The sequence below is a fragment of the Sceloporus occidentalis genome, unplaced genomic scaffold (assembly GCF_023333645.1).
Source record: "Sceloporus occidentalis isolate IW3139 unplaced genomic scaffold, rSceOcc1.0.p SCAF_1, whole genome shotgun sequence".
NCBI lineage: Eukaryota > Metazoa > Chordata > Lepidosauria > Squamata > Phrynosomatidae > Sceloporus > Sceloporus occidentalis.
The window spans coordinates 207,041,031-207,058,809 of record NW_028316981.1 but is presented as its reverse complement, the minus strand read 5'-3'; the positions used below and the strand labels follow the sequence as shown (position 1 = coordinate 207,058,809).

Genomic DNA, 17,779 nt, shown 5'->3' with positions numbered 1-17,779 from the left:
CTGATGGAGTAAAGAATGTTGAAACCTACTGTGAATATTTGTTTTTACCAATGCTGCAAATCATCCAGCTTCATCTAATATGTTGTCTTGCTACTTGGTGTACAAGATGGGGCACTAGGTTGTCAGGCATGGTTAATTCAAATTGCTAGGATCTACATGAGTTTTCTGGGTTCTCTCTAATCGTAAACGTTGCTTTTATTGAAGTTCTTTAGTCTCTAGTGTTGCTGCCACTTTTTCAGTATTTCAGCTTCAAGATATTCTGAAGTTAGAAGGGTCTGCCTCTGCATGAAAGAGACAAATCTTGCTTAAATTGCACAAGCCCTGCCTTTGAAAGCAAGTGGGAAAAGAAAAGCAATTCTTGATATCCTCCATACACTAGTGAAAAGAAACATTCCTTTCTGCCAATAAGAGGAGGGGAAAGCTTTTGTTTTTGTTGAAAATATGACACAGCTGGTAAAAAATGCCTTTCTAAATGCATAACTGTATTTTATATTCTGTATATAATAAACAGATGTTGGGTTCTTTGCTGCACAACTGGAAAAGTATCACAAACAACACAAAGAAGCTGTGGCCATAGGTCAAAAGAGAAACATAGGCTTGTTTTTCATAGATGTTAAAAAGCTGAAAGACAAATTGATTCCATCACCAAAGCGCTGTTTGGAGGTAAATCTACCATTTGTTTCAATATCAAACTTGGCCGGTCCAATAACTATCAGTTTGGAAGTGCAATTGGGCCATGTTAAAATAAAGCAGTCATTTCTCTTTCCTTAGATAGTGTTCCAGGTATGGAGAAGTATATTCATATTTTATTTTACAAATGTTAATGGTCTGATAAAAAGCTCTTTATAGAGATATCCAGGGTTTATGGATTATTAAAAACAGATGAGCAAGGATTGCTGTCTATGTTGGGGGAAGGGAGAGGTGGACCCGGGAAAATAGTATAGAAATACAGTAAGGAAGACATTTTGCAGGTGTATTGGGGGACTGTAGTGAATTTGCTTATTATCTTTTTTGTTGTTGAATGGAAAAAGCATGTCTTTAACCAGAGCCTGGAATCGGTACTGTTCTGGCCTACAGTTCCCATAATGGTCATTGGACATACTGCATGGGAGATTCTGGAAGATGTAGTCCAAAAAAGTAACTTTACAAAGCTCTACATTTAATACACAATTAAAAAAATCATATTTTATAACATGTGTAATCTTTATTTTTTTTTATAAATTGAACAATACCATCTCTTACTAAATGTTCCCTTCTTGTTTCCTTTCCAGTAATGTCAATTCATTTTTTCTCCTTTTTTATTTTAGGTTATTAATGAAATGCTTCCCATTATTGCAAAGAAAAAGGTGACTGCCATTTTAGCTGAGGCAAATGATGCTAAATTTAAACTTGAGTTTCTGCCAACTACAACTATGGAATATGTATTTAGCTTAACATTCCTTGACGAAATACAAGACAGGGTAAGTTTAATGTACTGTTCCTATTTGGTAGATTTATCAACTTAGCAAATATATCTCATAGCACTTAATACCACCCATTATAGCAAAGCCTTTTCTTTTTATCTTTAAATTGTGAATTTTAAACTATAGATTTAAACTACAGTGCGGTAGTTTGCTTTCTGTGTTTTCAAAAGAAATTGAAAAATAATTGATTTCATCCCCAGATTGAAACTCTTGACGACGAATCAAAAGTAGTAACACAGATGTATCGGCTTATGGAACTGTATACAGTGCCAGCTCCTCCTGAAGATTTTGCTTTGTTTTCAAGTCTCAAACCATCCATTATTGCTGTTCGAAATGCAATTGACAAAGCTGTGGGCGAAAGAGATGCCAGCATTTTTAGATTCTGTCAACTTTTAGACTTGGACATTCATGAACTAAATGAGGAAGTTAAACTAGTTAAACGTGAAGCTCAGGTATAAAAATAATGATTTTAAATGTTATGTTTTGTAGAACTACCATTATGGATTTCTTTTATAATCACATAGTGATTGCTACTACTGGCTTTTTACACTGTTTACTTAAAGCAACAAACATGCAGAGCCATAGTTCAGTGGCAGAGCACAAATTTGCTCACAGAAGGATGCAGCTTCATGCTCTGCCATCTTCACTTAAAAATATCTCTTCAGTAGCAAGTCTTTGAAATATTTGCCTGAGAACAACCAATGCCAATCAGTTTAGATAGCACATTAACTTTGTTCAACCAAAAGGTGTTTCATATGTAAGGTATCCCAAAAATTCTACTGAGTCTCTGGATTTTAGTGTGATTTGGTCAGATTTGACATCAACCATCTTTCTTCTGGTTTTTTGGCACACCCGTAGTGACATGAAAGTCTTTCTACAAACAATTTTAACAGGGGAGATATTTTGAATTAAGCAAATATTTGACTCATTAGCAATTTGGGTTGTCTCCACCAACATGTTCATGGAAAAGCAAAGTGCTCCTCAAATCCTTCTTTTCCAATTTGAAAAATGGCAGATGAATTGGCAGAACCATCCATTTGTTTGAAGTATGTTATACTGCCGTTGGCAGTATTTTATGTCACAGCCTTCAAGGCAACATGTAACAAATGGGGAAAATGATTAAAAATATGCCTTGAACCTTGTCTTTATAGCTTGTCCCAGCTATAAGGGAAGTGCGTCCCACTTCTAGTACTGGGGGGGGGGGAGATTGTGTTTTTCTGAGGTCTTGCAGTGAGGATATCCTCATTATGCATTTTCCTGTTGCTGAGTTCTACTTTAGAGTTAATTGCAGAGACAAGTTGAAGAGTATGTTTTGGACGTCTTTGTAATAGGGATTAAAAATGATGGAGATTGTTTTAAAAATATGGAGGGAACGTATTTAATATACATTGTTCTGCATGTGTGGCTCAGATCTTATACTCCACTGGTTTTAATTTTACTAGTTTAACGTGCAGTACTTTTATTTAAAAACTAAATATAAAATTAATTTTATTTTGGTTTTAATAGGATCCTCAGATTTTGGATGTAGATGCTGACCAAGACAGAGTGAGACAAGTTTTAGCAGAGATGCAAGAAATTCTAGATGAGCTGCAGAAACGTGCATTCCAGTATAAATCCTATCAGAAGAATTTTAAGGTTTGTTTAGAGCAAAGTGTACGCTTTGTTTATTAAAATCTGCATTGTGGTTTTTAAAATCAAGAACATTGCAAATTATTACTGAACAGCTGGTGTGGTGTTCAAGTACTGGACAAGGTTTGGGAGGCCCAGGTTCATGTCTTAATTCTGTTCATCTAAAGTCCTGCCAGTCAAATATCTTGACCTAATTTATTTCTCCGAGTTGTTGTGAGAAAGAAGTTGGAATTTCATCTCCTCCTCCTCCTCCTCCTCCTCCTCCTCCTCCTCCTCATTATATTAATTTATATCCCATCTTTTCCCCAATACTGGGACTGAAAACAACTTACAGATTATTAAAATCATCCAGTACAAATGAAAAACGTACAAAAAACTCAATGAATGTGTGTGTGTTGTTTAAAAAACAATTTATTGTGTTAAAACTATTTCAAATTAAGGAAAAGATGGACTGTAAAAATCAATAGACCAGCACATCATTAAAAGTACATCACAGTTATTTGCTAAAATTTGTCAGAACAAGAAAGTTTTCTCCTGCTGGTGGAAGAACAGCAAGGAAGGACTCATCCTAGCCTCCCTAGGGAGGGAGTTCCTAAGTCTGGAGGACCCATAGACCCCTGGGTAGGTAGGTAGTGGGATAGAGAGAAGAGCCTCTTTCGAGTATATGAGAGCTTGAACAATCTTACATAGGAGGAAATGATACATCAGTGAGCCTGAACTGACTGTGTAGGGATCTGTGGGTTATAACTAGTACTTTGAATTTTGCCCCAAAACAGGCAGGCATCCAGTGGCACTGTTACAACAAAGATCTGCAACAACAGTAAATAACTAATAATAATGTATACGCTGCTTTCCATATCTAACAGTATTTTGAAGCGGGGGGCAAATTGATCCACTTGTTTTTATTTCACTTCTGCATATGAGGAATTAATTCATCTCTCTGCTACAGATAACTATGGACAGGTTAGCAGCTGGATATTTTCTTAAGGAACAAGCATAATAGCTTATTTTGCAATATAAAGTCTCAGAACATGTAAATATTCTGTTTTTCCTTGAAAGGTGGAAGTGACAAAATTTGAGGCTCTGGAGGAAGTTTGTGCAGAGTTGAAACTGAAACAATTGTTATGGGATTCTCTTTGTGAATGGGCAATACTTGAAGAAGATTGGATGGAGGTAAATTACATATGTCGTTCTTTAAATTATGGCATCTAAAGCACCAGAGCTACAATTATTTTACAGAGAGATAAATTATGTGTTGGCTATTTCTAAGGCAGTTACATTGTCCTATTGTTTGGCAATTACCCTTTTTCTTGCACAACATGAATGCTAAGAAAAGAGTATAAAAGAAAGTCTTATAAAATCTCAATAGCAGATCAGAGCAGTGCCATCTATGCACTGTTTATAATGCCATTTCTTTAGAAGAAGCTGATATGACTGTCAAGTTTTACTCATGACTCCTCTGATATACCGAGGGGCCATTCACACTATGGAAATAAACTGGTGTGGAACTGGTTTATTTCCATGAAGTTTATACTTGCCCTGACTGCAGTCAGTACAGTTTGCAGTGGGGGGCATGATTCGGCACCGGGTCCCTTAGTGGTTTTTTAAAAAAGAGCCACAAAGATTCACAGCTTAGGTAGTGTAAACACACTACCAAATCGATTCAGATCGTGCTGCATCATTCCTGGAGATGGAGGCACCTCCATTTTAAATTGATAATGGTGGCAAATGTGAACGACAACAGAGTTAAAATGGCATGGAGAGATTCAATCACAGTAAATGTAGTGGGAACACTGAACCGATTGTGAATCGGTTCTGAATCTGCACGCAGATGCGCATCTCTTTGTTCAAAAAAGTAAGTGTGAATGGCCCGTAATATTTAGGTTTGTTTCGCAGGTTTTCCTGTCTCCCATGTAGTTGACATATTATTCCTCAGTAGGGTTAGAAAAAGCATGGAGAAAGCATGGGGGGGGGGGGGGGAGCATGAGAAAGAAAGGGCATGGGAGACAGAACCAAGTCATGAAGGAGTGCATAGCCAATGTCCAAGGAGTCAAAAGGAGTCCCCAGCAGCACATGTTGCGCTTGCCCTTCCAAGAAGGAACAATTTTACTGGATGAAGGTACCTCCAGATCCTATCCCAGCACGACAGCCCAGAAGGATACCACGGTCTATGGTACAGAAAGCACCTGAGAGATCCAGCAGAACCAACAGGGACCTATTCCTCCTGTCCAGTTCCCAGCATGTTACTAATAGCTGAATTGAAACCAGAATTGAAAAGAATTTAGAGACTCCAGCTCCTTTTTTTCCTCTGCTGGGTGGGATTCTGGTGCTCTTGGAGTTATTGTGTGCCTTTGTTTCTGACTTAGGGCAACCCTAAGCTGAATGTATCACAGGGTTTTCTGGGGCTGAGAATGTCAAGGTCACCCAGTAAGTTTTCATGGCCAAGAGAGGAATCAAACTTGATCTCTTGTGGTAGTCCAACATTCAAACAACCACACCAGCTCTCTGTCTTGGAGTAACTTACTCAAAAAATGGAATGTTGAAAGCTGGGCAGAAGTTCTCCAATATAGTGAGGTCCAGGGAAGGCTTTTTCATCAGTGGTCTTATAACTGACTCCTTTAGGAATGATGGAAATCTTTCTTGTTTTACTCCCTCTGCCCAATCAGTCAGTCTTCCTGTGGCGATTTTAATAAGTGTGGAAGTGCAAGTTTCTTATCCAAATGTGGTAGCCTTCTCCTCTCCAAGCATCTTGTCCACATACTTGGGTTATATAGATTGAAAATCCCACTGAACAACCAAGTGGCAAAGTTGCACCCACTGGCTTTGTATTAAATAGCATCCAACTCAGAGCTGATCTAAATTTCCAAGTAATTTATCTGCAAAGTGCCAGTCAACTTGTTCACAGTGGGCTGTGGATTGGTATGGATTCTCTTCTTATGGGCCAATGCAAAAGACCTCTGACCACTCAAAACAGCCGTGTTGGCCAGCAATTTGTAGATGCAATGATGGCAGAGAATCTTTCTTTTCTCGACCCCCAACCCCACCCCACTTTGCTATGGAATAGGTCTTCAGATAGGGGTTGTCCTGTGTCCGTTAGGACCCCTCTGACTTTTCTACCAAAAACACTCTAGTGGCCATTTTATTTCATTGCATCCATCTACCTGGAAAAACAGTGTGCTGATTTACATCCACTCTGTAATAAGGGATGCTCAAGAGTGCTTATGTCTACCATGCTAGATCCATAAGCTTCCTGAAGTGAACCATCTTAAACATGCTTATAAAGGTTCTGAGTCCTAGCATATTTAAAACCCATCAGCTAGTATACTGTCCATGACAACAGAACTGTAGACAGTTCTTCTACTGTAACAGCAGCAGCATGTCACCAAGCAGAGAAAATGAGGACCAGAATGTGCTCAGCAGCGTGAGTGGGGTCAGATACCACTTGGGACAAATCCATGGTTGTCATGGCAGGCATGAAGTCCTGTCTCACTCTGGGCAGGGCAGTCTTCACATGGATGTTAAAGTTGCTCAGTAGGACAAGCCAAAAGAACTCCAACATCAAACCCCAAATCTCTACAACTAACTCAGGAACTATCTTCTTTTACATGCAAATAGACATTAAATTGCCTTGACAGTGAGAATCTCAAGTGACAGCATGGGCAAAGTGTGAGGTGCCAGCCTGTAGATAGCCCTCCTTATCATCTGAACTAAGACCAGAAACAGAAAATGCAGGCGTATGACTAACATCTTCAATTTTTTTCCTCCTTTTTTGCCTGATGAAGAAGCCAGAGTGATTTTGAAAGTTTGCAACATGTAATTGTGCATTTTGGTTGTCCCAATAAAGGTATCATTGTTTGGACATTATTGGATTTGTCATATGGCCAACACTGCTACCCCTAGATGTTCTCAGGAAGGGAAACTGTTGAGCAGCAGACTGCACAATAAAGCAGCAGAATCCCTAATGTGTCCTGACCACTCACTCTCAAAATACACTAATTCAAACCCTGGACCACCTGGTGAGGGAAGTGGAATCCCAACTGACCATTGCAAATCCATCTTCATAACCATTAGATTTGTCTGCTGTTGGACAGAGACAAACACTAGTAGACAAAACCTACATTAACACCATCCCCCCATAACATCCAGCCAGTTCTCTGTGATATATCAGGTCAGCATACTAATCTAAAATGGCAATTGTTTTGCCAATCATTATTGTTATTAACTGCCATCATGTCAACTTTGACTTATGGCGACGCTGTGAAAGAGAGACCTTCAAATCAACTTATCATCAAAAGCCTTGCTCAGGTCTTGTAGATTCATGAGTCTATATGTCTAACGTGATCTTTCCCCTTTTCCTACTGTCTTCTACCTTACCAAGCGTTATTGTCTCTTCTAGTGAATCATATCTAATGATATGTCTAAAGTTTTATTATAGCAGCTGCAAAGCTTGAATCATGGTTGTCCTGACAAATTGTTTTTTTTCCCCTGCTGATGAACAGAAAATGGCAGCTCCCATTTGAGCTGCACATTACCCAAAGCCAGCCAAGCTATTTTGACATATGAAGTATCATATCTCAGGAGCAACCTTCCTTAGCAGCCAAAAAGAAGAAATGTCAATTTCTTTTAACAATTTACTGCTCATTTATGCACCCCCAAATCTGCATCTTAAGGTATTTTCCTTCAGCTTCCTAATGGTAGAGCTGCCATCTACTAAATGCATGATGTTAAAGAACTACCAAGAAGAAAGAGTGGGCCATAAGGACAACACACTGTAGCAGCACTGCTCCAGTCCTCATATATTACAAAGTCTGGGAACTGTATCTAATGTACTTTGGAATACTTTCAAAATGTTATCACAGATGTACTCTTACATCCCCATGCCCTGTATATTATAGATGAATTTGCAAATCTATCATCCTTTTCAGAATTAATATGCTGTAATATTTTTAACTTAAATATTCAAATTTCTACTTGTAGGACAATTCAGTTCTCTCTTAATTTGTATGCTGACTTTAGGTCCAGTGATTTAGATTCAGGAAAGCAGATTTTACCTCTTGCTTTTCATTACAGCTCCTTTACCCACTGAAAATCCACTCCATGTTATCAGATCAGCAAGAATGTAGGGAGGCAAGAAGAAGAAGCTGGCATGGAAAATAACTGGAAATTAGGGGCCTCACCTCCATTGCACTGGAAGAAATGCCATTGCCTCTTTTAGGGATTTTGGATGACAGGCTTTGTGTTTGTGTTTTGTTTTGCCTATTCAAATGTGACAAGAATCTTTCATATGCTTATATGGGCTTTTATGGGATCTTTGAATGTGAATTTGTTTCTAAGTAGATGTGGCTATTGCTCTGAAGATGCAAATGCATATAAACTTACTGAAGTATGTTTTACTGAATACAGTCAGACTTACTTCTCAGCATGTGTAGCAATTTTGTGATTACAGTAGAGCTAAGTATGCTTTTTGGTCCCTGTTCTGGTCAGTATGGATCTTGTTTTTACACTTTTGTTTTAAATTATATTTTACATTTAATTCATTAAGAGAGATTTCTTCATAAACATGATAATTTCATTTGTTTGTTTTCCACAGTGTAAATTTGATAGCTTGGATACTGAATCATTGAATTCTCAAGTTTCCAAGTATGCTAAATTTGTGAATCAGCTGGAAAAAGGTTTGCCACCTAATAGTATTGTACCACAGCTCAAGGAGAAGGTGGAAAGAATGAAAGAAAAGGTACAAGTGATTGCTTAAAGACTTAGAGATGTATTTCATGGGCAAAAAATCCAATCATTCCCCACAACTAATTAGGGAAGTAAATTCCCAACTGTTCCATCTTCCCATGTAAGGATGAATATTTGCTAGTTTTGTCCCTGATGCATGAGAAACAACTATTTATGCACAGTATTTTCCTCGTATTTAATTTGTCCAGAGTAGTGCAGAGCATTATTCTGCTTGCCATACAGTATTGTTTTACACAGAGAGAGAGAGAGAGAGAGAGAGAGAGAGAGAAAGAGAGAGAGAGATTGAGGTGTGGGGGGAGGATTTAACTTCTGTCCTGACTGTTGGGTACTCTCATAGATTGCATGGGGGAAGAAGGAAAGGGGGTTGTATTGCTGCTCAGAATTAAAAGCAACAGATACACACAGGTTCACATGCTATTATGATCACTAACTTTCAAGAAGTCCCTTATCAGTAGTTAGGGTAAAAAAGCCTTATTACATTACACTTATGACATCTTCCCTTGTTTTTTGTTTTTCTTTTATTTAAGCATCCACAGATTTTGTTATCCACAGGGGAGCCCTAGCAGATCCCAAAGACCCACTGTATTACTTAATGTCCCTTATATGATATTATATTTATGTTTCTACTACATATGCACTCTTTTAATTTACAAAACCTAAAACAAATGTATAGCCCCAGTGGGAGTGCAAAAAAGCAATAAACAACTCCTAATATTTCTTAAAATTGTTCAAAGATTTGTCCTTAATCAACGTTGTCAATTTATCCATTTCAGCAAGTTTAGTTATCTTCATCAGCCAGTCTTTTGTTGGGATAAAGATGTCTATTCATTTTTCAGCATACACAGTTCTAGCCCTTGTAATCATATATGTAAAGTCCTTCTGAATCTCTTATCGATCTGTACATTCTCAACTGCTTTTTTAAGTTTAAAAATGTCTTCCAACATATTAGTCCATAATTTTTAGGATCTTGTAAATCACAGTCATAGTTTGTCCAATAAAAGAATAATTCACCAAAATATTACGAAGAGCTTCTTAACAGCAAGAGCTGTTTTATAATGGATTGTGTTCCCTCAGACTATGGTGAAGTCACCTTCTTTGGAAGTTTTAAAAGAGTGGCTGGATGGCCATCTGTCAGGAGTGCTCTGGTGGTATATTCCTGCACAGCAAGTGGTTATACTGGATGGACTTGTAGCCTCTTCCAATTATATGAATGGGAGGAATTTCTCTTAAATTCAAATGAAAAGAAAGTGGGGCCAGAACGCATTCACTTAAAGTTGCTAGTTTCGCGCAATTACCTGAATATGCATTGCATTCGAACTGGCTCCCCATTGCCCGAAAATAGCACGCCATTGCCTGAATTTGCATGTGGTAGTCTATCACGCCATAACGTGAAACCACATGATTGTGTTCATACTGACTTCCCATTGCCCGAATTTGCGTGTGGCAAAAACGTTAAACCCCATGATTGCATTCAGATTGCCATTGGATTATACTTCCAATTCCCCTTGTTTGATAAACTCCATAGTTTACTGAAGGGGTAATAATAGTTTGTCTTGAAATGTCTGATACTACTTTGCAAGTAGCCCCTCTAGGCCAGATGCTTTACCTGTCTTCATATTTGCTTTCACCTCCATTATTTCTTCCACTGTTATTGGTTTGCCAAGTTTTTTCCTTTGTACTTCAGATATTACTGGAAGGTTTTGCCCTCTTAAATAACTTAAATAGTCTTCATATCTTGCCTTGTCCCTAGATTAGTTCTTCACAAAATAATTAAGGTAGATCACCATGCAAGAAAAATCCCTGCAACTCCCACAAGGGACTGCTTATATGACATGTGTTATCATCACACTTAAGAATAATAGTCAGTTTATTGACAAACTGCTCATTTCTTAGGGAAGAGTTTAAGTTAATCACTAACTATATACGTATATATCTTATTCTTTCAGGTTCCTGTTATCATAGACCTTAGAAATCCTTGTTTGAAGCCCAGGCACTGGGCAATTCTGGAACAAATAGTTGGTGCACAGTTAGTGGACCTGGAAAATCCATTAACCTTGGAGAGACTTGTCGATATTTGTGCTTTTGACTACTCTCAGGAGATTCAAGATGTTTCTGGACAAGCTTCAGGAGAAGCATCCCTGGAAGCAATTCTCAAAAAGGTACTTTTGGACAGCATTTACATTTTTATAAAAACGTCTTGAACTGCACTGGTGATAAGAAATTGTATTTACTGCATTGAAGTTTCTGTTATAAGAACACTTACTGAACGTACTGGACCCTAACAAGCTGTGATAAAAATGCAAAGGGTAAAGACTGAAATCCTAAGAAATTGGAGAAGATTGTTTCCAATTAATTATGTTGAGGAGTGTACTGTTTGAGTAAGGAGAATGACTGCATTTTGGTGAATATGGATGGGTTAATGTTCAGGAAATCAGACTGTCTTTGTTAGAGTATGGTTTAATCCATTATATTGATTTTCACCTCAGATGGGCAAACTAATATTGACAAATCTATAAGAAGAATAGTATTAGAACGAAAATCAAGGTTAGTAAAATGAAAAAAAATCTGTGCTTCCTTCCATTTTGTTAAAACTTGTAATAAACTTTGTTTGTTTTAGGAATATCAAAGAAATATTTCTTTAATATGAATTGAAAATACCTTTGTGTTTGAAAGTCTGTTTGCTGAAAATTGCAAATATTAACTTATATATGTATTCAGTTTATCAAACCTATTTTTAGTTTTGCATGCAGTTTTTTAAATGATTGATCCTTTTCCCACCAGGTGGAAGATGCATGGAAAACAACAGAATTCATTGTTCTTCCACACCGTGATTCAAAAGATGTTTATATCCTTGGTGGCACAGATGACATTCAGGTTAGGAACTGCTTTAAATACTAATATGATAGATTTAATAAAAGTTTGTTGCTGTACAAAATTCTTTCAGTGGTCCACTTTCATATGACAGAGGAATTCTTAAATGTATAGTTCAAATTTTGAGTAGCCTTTTATTTTACATTCTAAATGATGATAAAGTTTTGTAAAGATAAATAATTGTATACCAAAGTCAGGATTCTCCATGCTATTGTAATTCCTATTTCTATGTATGGTTGTGAAAGCTGGACAGTGAACAAATGTAAGAAATTATTAGTATGTGTTGTGCAAAGCATGGCATGCCCCAGTGCATCATGAAGTTGAAAACAAGACTTACTTTATTGTTACAAAGAAATCCATCTAAATTAGGAAAGTAGATACGCAAAAGAAAATTGTCACATGAAAATTCCTGTCATATGAAAATGTTTGGTACAAAAATCCCTAGAGCTGACTCCCATATGTGAGGGCATGTGGGGGACAGCATCCTGCCACAGAGAAGCCTCTCATGGATGCTTGCTTCTTTGAAGAGTGAACAAGAACAAAGGTTGTAAAACTTCACACTTACTTTTAGGTGAGAAAGGGGAGTGGGAAAAAGAAGTGACTTCTTTAACCAGGAATTACACTGACCAAGAATCAAAACAGACAGTTAAGGAAGTACTCTCTCTACCCCTGATTACTAAAGTAACAAGCACTGATTCTTTCTTCTCTTCCAACAACAACAACAAACTGATAGGAAGAGTATCATCTCATTTGAAATGTGGTACAGAAGGAGAGTTCTGTGGACACCTTGAACTGCCAAAAGGAGAAATAAATAGGTCTTAGAGCAAATCAACCCTGAACGCTCCCTAGAAGCCAAGATAATTAAACTGAGACTGTTGTACTTTGGAGGTGATTCATTAGAAAAGACAGTGATGCTTGGTCAGGTAGAAGGCAGTATGAAATGGAGGAAACAGATGGATGGACTCAATCAAGGAAGCCACCACCCTGAGTTTACAAGACCTGAGCAGGGCTGTTGATGACAAGGTGACTTGGAGGTCTCTCATTCATACCTTTGCCATAAGTTACAGTTAACATGATGGCAGTTAACAGCAATAAATTTCTGTACAGCTTTCCCTTAATGTATATTTTAGTAAAATCATTTCTTCAGTCCTCTTCCGTGACCTTTCCTGTTATGAAACTCAGTTTGTTCAAACCATCCCTTCTTAAGCCATGTTTATTATTCATGAACAAAGCAAGTTTTTCTGTTTTTACATAAAGAGAGGAAGGTGGAGAAACTATCACTCCTACTCTGTCTTTCTTCACTGTGCTTGATAACTTCTTTCTAACTCAATTCACATCCAGCCAGATCTGGGCCCCATTCACACTACAAAAATAATCCAGAATGAATCTGGGTTATTTCCTTGGTGTTCACCAAATGCACTTGGTGCATTTTGGGGGTGGGGGGTGGGGCTACAAAAAAGCCACTTAACCCGGGATAAGATCTTCATTGAGCCACATCTTTGGCAATGTGAAAAAGCTACTGAATAGATTTGGACTGCTTTGTCTTGTTCAAGGAATGGAGGTGGCACCATCTCATTGCAGAATGATGGCATGCATGAACAACACAAGGGTTAAAATGACTTGAAGAGATTTGGAAACACAGAACATAATGGGAACAATGGTCCCAATATGTATCAGCATGGCAATCTGCAGCTCCGCGGGACAAAAAACTGAGTATGAATGCTTCCCTGATCTGGCAAAAAAGTGCCTGCAATTACAGCAATAAAACAATAAAGTTTTAGTGTTCATGCATGAATACTTATTTTCTTTTTAAAATGACCCACCCACTGTGTGAATGGGAAAGATAAGAGACATAAATGCATATGATGGACCCATTTTTAAATCAATGGGACAGATTTAGACGTTGCTTAATACAAGCATAGAATTTTATTTAATATTTTTCTTATTGCAAAAAACTGAATAGTCCAGAGCAGAATCTGCCACATAGCCATATAGAGTTAATGGCTCTCCATATAGGACTAAATGCACTAACCATTTTACAAGACCAGTTTTGCTTCCTAGAATTTGGAAAAGATTTCAGATCTTGGAGTTATTTGGTAAAAGAACATTTCAATTAATTATTCCAAGGACTGATGATTCTAAAGAGTTAAACACATCCCTATTTAATATTGTGCAGTAATTTGTGTACTGAATTTGTGAAAACTATTTGTGAAAATAATATTATATCAAAAATGTCCTTTTCTTCTCATGGGAAACATTACTTTTTACTCACTGAATGATATTATATGCCATCCTGTATTATATGCTGCTGTGTAAGTCTAGAAGGGTGGGGTATTTCTAAGAATAAAACAAAAATACATTATACTGTATATTTATTTGTGAATTTTAAAAAGCACTTGTTTTAAGGTTTAAATATTATGCAAACAATACTTTAAACAACTAATTGACTGATGGATAAATTAAAAGGCTAATTATTATTAACCAAAGAATATTTAATTGATACCTAGCCCTAGATGTCAGTGGGGCAAATCTGTCATTATTGCTGCCTTGAATAGACCATTGAAATAAATGCAACAAGATAAACTATTTAAATTCCCTTAATTTTAGTGAGTCTTCATCCCTCTAATGTTTACTTAACTAAAAATTATGTCTTAGCATACTTTAATCAGTGTATAATTTATTGTTGGAAATTCAGCCGTCAAATTTCTGAATGCTGTTTTACATTTTCTTCAAGGTTATTCTAGATGACAGTTCTATTAATGTAGCAACAATTGCGTCTTCACGATATGTAGGCCCTCTCAAGGCCCGAGTTGACGAGTGGCAAAAACAACTGTCTTTATTCAGTCAGACATTAGTGAGTATTGCATTATGAATGCATTCTTTTTGCCTTGGTGTTTGTTTTATAAGAGAGAGAACATAAAAAACCTAACCTAGCCTGACTTAAATGGTTTCTAGCAATTGTAATTTTGTGTTGGTTGCAGATTGGCATGTTTGCAGCAGTGCACTGTTATAGGATTCACTTACCTTCAGGTTCTTTTGACTTTCTATTTGAGAAAAATAACTAAGAAATCCCATTAACCTTAGAATAAGAATTAGGTACTTCACTTTATGTATCTCAGAATACTTCAGTAGAAATGTCAACGGACTGACGTTTCCAATTTAAGAAAACACAATATTTTTTTGGCAAGGTAATGTTTCCATTTTAGTTGCGTTATAGTTATATAAGTAGAAAGTGTCTCTGATGACTATATAATCCATTACTTTCTAAAGTGGTATAACTGATTCTTTAATGTATTGAAGAATGTAGGTATGGCACTGGCAATTTTTCAAGAGGACACTGCATTATTTAGTTACATGAAAGGCACAAAAGAATATGAAAGAACTAGGAGAGTTTATGTTAAAGTAGCAACAGTAGTTCAGCACAGATGTGCAGGGTTATACATTTTGGAGGGAAATCACCCCAGTGATACAACATGTGAAGCATTATATTGTATTTCCCACTCTCTTGAAAAGCTGTGGAATAAGCCCGGGTTTCATACAGGCTGCATACAGGCCATGGGAGAATGCAATAAAATCCATCATTGACAGTTAAATGTGCATGTTTCACATTATTATTATTATTATTATTATTATTATTATTATTATTACATCAGGATAAATAGTGTGCGATAATCTCCAAAGCCTCAGGCATCAGCAACTTCATTTACTTGATTTTCGTACAGTAGTATTTTTAAGACACTGAAGACAATCACTTGACAATCACAGCAATAAATAATAAAACAGTTTAAAGAACACAACCCTTTAATCTTACTTAGAAGACTGGGCATTTTTTGTTTTGTTTTCTAGGATGAATGGCTGACATGCCAGAGAAACTGGCTCTATCTAGAAAGTATTTTCAGTGCTCCTGATATTCAGCGACAGCTGCCAGCAGAAGCCAAGATGTTCTTGCAGGTGGACAAATCCTGGAAGGAAGTTATGAGAAAAGTTAATCGGCTCCCTAATGCACTCCGAGCAGCTACTCAGCCTGGTAAACATATGTCCAAAACATGTATTTTTTGCATGAAAACATGACACATTTGCCTGAAAAATCAGGTGACATATACTGTATCGTAAACATACTAGTCTGCTAAAAAGAGGTCTGTGTTGCTTTGCCTGCATTCTCCTTTTTCTTAGATAGTGTAATTTTCATAGTCTTCTTTTCTTATCTCATTTGAATGATGATCATGTATTTATTTCCTTGTATGTTTTATCCCTGTCATTTTCTCCAGGGTTGAATCTCCCCATCTTAGTGGGACCAAAATGCTGGTCACATCACATGATTATATTTTGTTGAGTTAGAAACTTCTATGCTTATCTATGTGAACATGATGCACTGACCCAAGAACATTTCTATGCTCCTTGTGTTTCAAGTTTAATTTCACTTTTTAGAAAGGCTCAAAGCATGGTGTATAAAATTTGAAGGTTTACTTTTTGTTGCAAATGATCTTATTGCCTTTTTTATGTTCACATATGCACACTTTTTTGCATTGCAACTTGATGAATTATTTCTATTCTCCGACATAGGCCTTTTAGAGACCTTTCAGAATAATAATGCACTTCTTGATCAAATTCAGAAATGTCTGGAGGCCTACTTGGAGTCCAAAAGAGTTATTTTCCCTAGGTGAGTTAAGAATTTGTAAGAATGTAATTAAACCATCTACACTATGGATTCAGCATAATATAGAAGTTTGCTGCACTTTCTGTATAAAACAGATTTTGAAATTGATCATATGATGAACTTCTAAGTTCCTTTTTAACACTTTCAATGTTATTTACAGATTTTACTTTTTATCAAATGATGAGCTCTTGGAGATTTTGGCTCAGACTCGCAATCCTCAAGCAGTTCAGCCTCATTTAAGGAAATGTTTTGATTCAATCTCTAAACTAGAATTTGCTTATATGGCTCCAGCTGAAGGAGAAGAAAAGGTTCTCACCAATGACATTTTAGCAATGTTGTCCCCTGAAGGCGAGAAGGTAAGAAATAATTTAATTCTAGCAAAATGCCCCTTATGTGTCATTTGTGTATTCATATGTTGTTGTTGTTGGTGGTGGTGGTGGTGGTGGTACTGGTATGTTGTAAACTGTAAGTTCCCCTAAGTGGATAGGAGATACTGTTGTTATACCTCTCTTTATAGACACATTGTACACTTCTGTGAATATGTCAGTATTTCCCAAGAAACCAGAATAAGAAATGGAAGGTGGTTTTTCCTGTCAGTGCAATGTTCTCTCCTAAATTCAACATTTTAGTTTTTCTCTTAGAAGAGAATGACAGTTATTCACTCATGCTAGAGAAAATAAGCAAACCTGCTTTCTGGTTTTGATGACCTAGTTTTTGAAAATTAAGTCTAGTGCTCTCTGTACTGCCTACTTCTTTTCATATTTACAGTTTAGGAGAATCGTGCGATGGGTTTTGCAGCCCTTCTGTAGTCTGCACAAACTACCAAAAATGCAAAAATAAAATAAAGTAAAAATGAAGCCAACAAAACTAGAATTTCACTTCTAGGTTTTCAAAAATTAAAAAAATAGTTTCAAATTTCAAAAATGTTGACATTTCAAACATTTCAAAAACACTGCAGGATGGCCTTGCAATGTATTTTAAGTGTGAATTGCTATTACTACAGGCTTTCAAGAGTGACAGTTCACCTCTCCCCCTCCTTTTATTTTGGAAAGAAAAAGAACAGTCTATAAGTATCTGGGGGAGTTGGGAGGGTTGTGTGTGGCCCTGGGTTTGCACTTTATCTTCCCCTGTCCCAATTCCATACTAGATCTAATTTCCTGGTCACATCAGATTGTGACATAGTATAGAGGAGTAGACCAGCTGAGGAAAACTAGCTACTAGATGATAATGTGTTTCCTCAAAATAATCATACTTCTATAGAGAATCAGAAAAATCAGAAATACCTATTTAAAATGCGTCCATGTATGTGGAACATTGTCTGAACAATGGGAGGAACAATCCACACACACATTGGTTATTTATTCTCTGAAGCCAGCATATGGAAGCACAAGTCCAAAAGTAAATAGAGAAGAGGGAT

At 36.9% G+C, this 17,779-nt stretch overlaps 1 protein-coding gene across 3 annotated transcripts in view; it reads left to right on the top strand.

The window, feature by feature from the left end:
- Nucleotides 1–17,779, top strand: part of LOC149323271 (dynein axonemal heavy chain 6-like) — a 187,108-nt gene that overhangs the window by 35,247 nt on the left and 134,082 nt on the right. For all 3 annotated transcript variants that reach the window (XM_089488669.1, XM_089488670.1, XM_089488671.1), the window contains 12 exons: nucleotides 512–663; nucleotides 1,308–1,460; nucleotides 1,664–1,915; nucleotides 2,970–3,098; nucleotides 4,152–4,265; nucleotides 8,683–8,826; nucleotides 10,781–10,993; nucleotides 11,616–11,708; nucleotides 14,440–14,559; nucleotides 15,552–15,732; nucleotides 16,269–16,365; nucleotides 16,523–16,718. In XM_089488669.1, coding sequence (XP_089344795.1) covers nucleotides 512–663; nucleotides 1,308–1,460; nucleotides 1,664–1,915; nucleotides 2,970–3,098; nucleotides 4,152–4,265; nucleotides 8,683–8,826; nucleotides 10,781–10,993; nucleotides 11,616–11,708; nucleotides 14,440–14,559; nucleotides 15,552–15,732; nucleotides 16,269–16,365; nucleotides 16,523–16,718 — 1,844 coding nt within the window. The remainder of the gene's footprint in view (nucleotides 1–511; nucleotides 664–1,307; nucleotides 1,461–1,663; nucleotides 1,916–2,969; nucleotides 3,099–4,151; nucleotides 4,266–8,682; nucleotides 8,827–10,780; nucleotides 10,994–11,615; nucleotides 11,709–14,439; nucleotides 14,560–15,551; nucleotides 15,733–16,268; nucleotides 16,366–16,522; nucleotides 16,719–17,779) is intronic.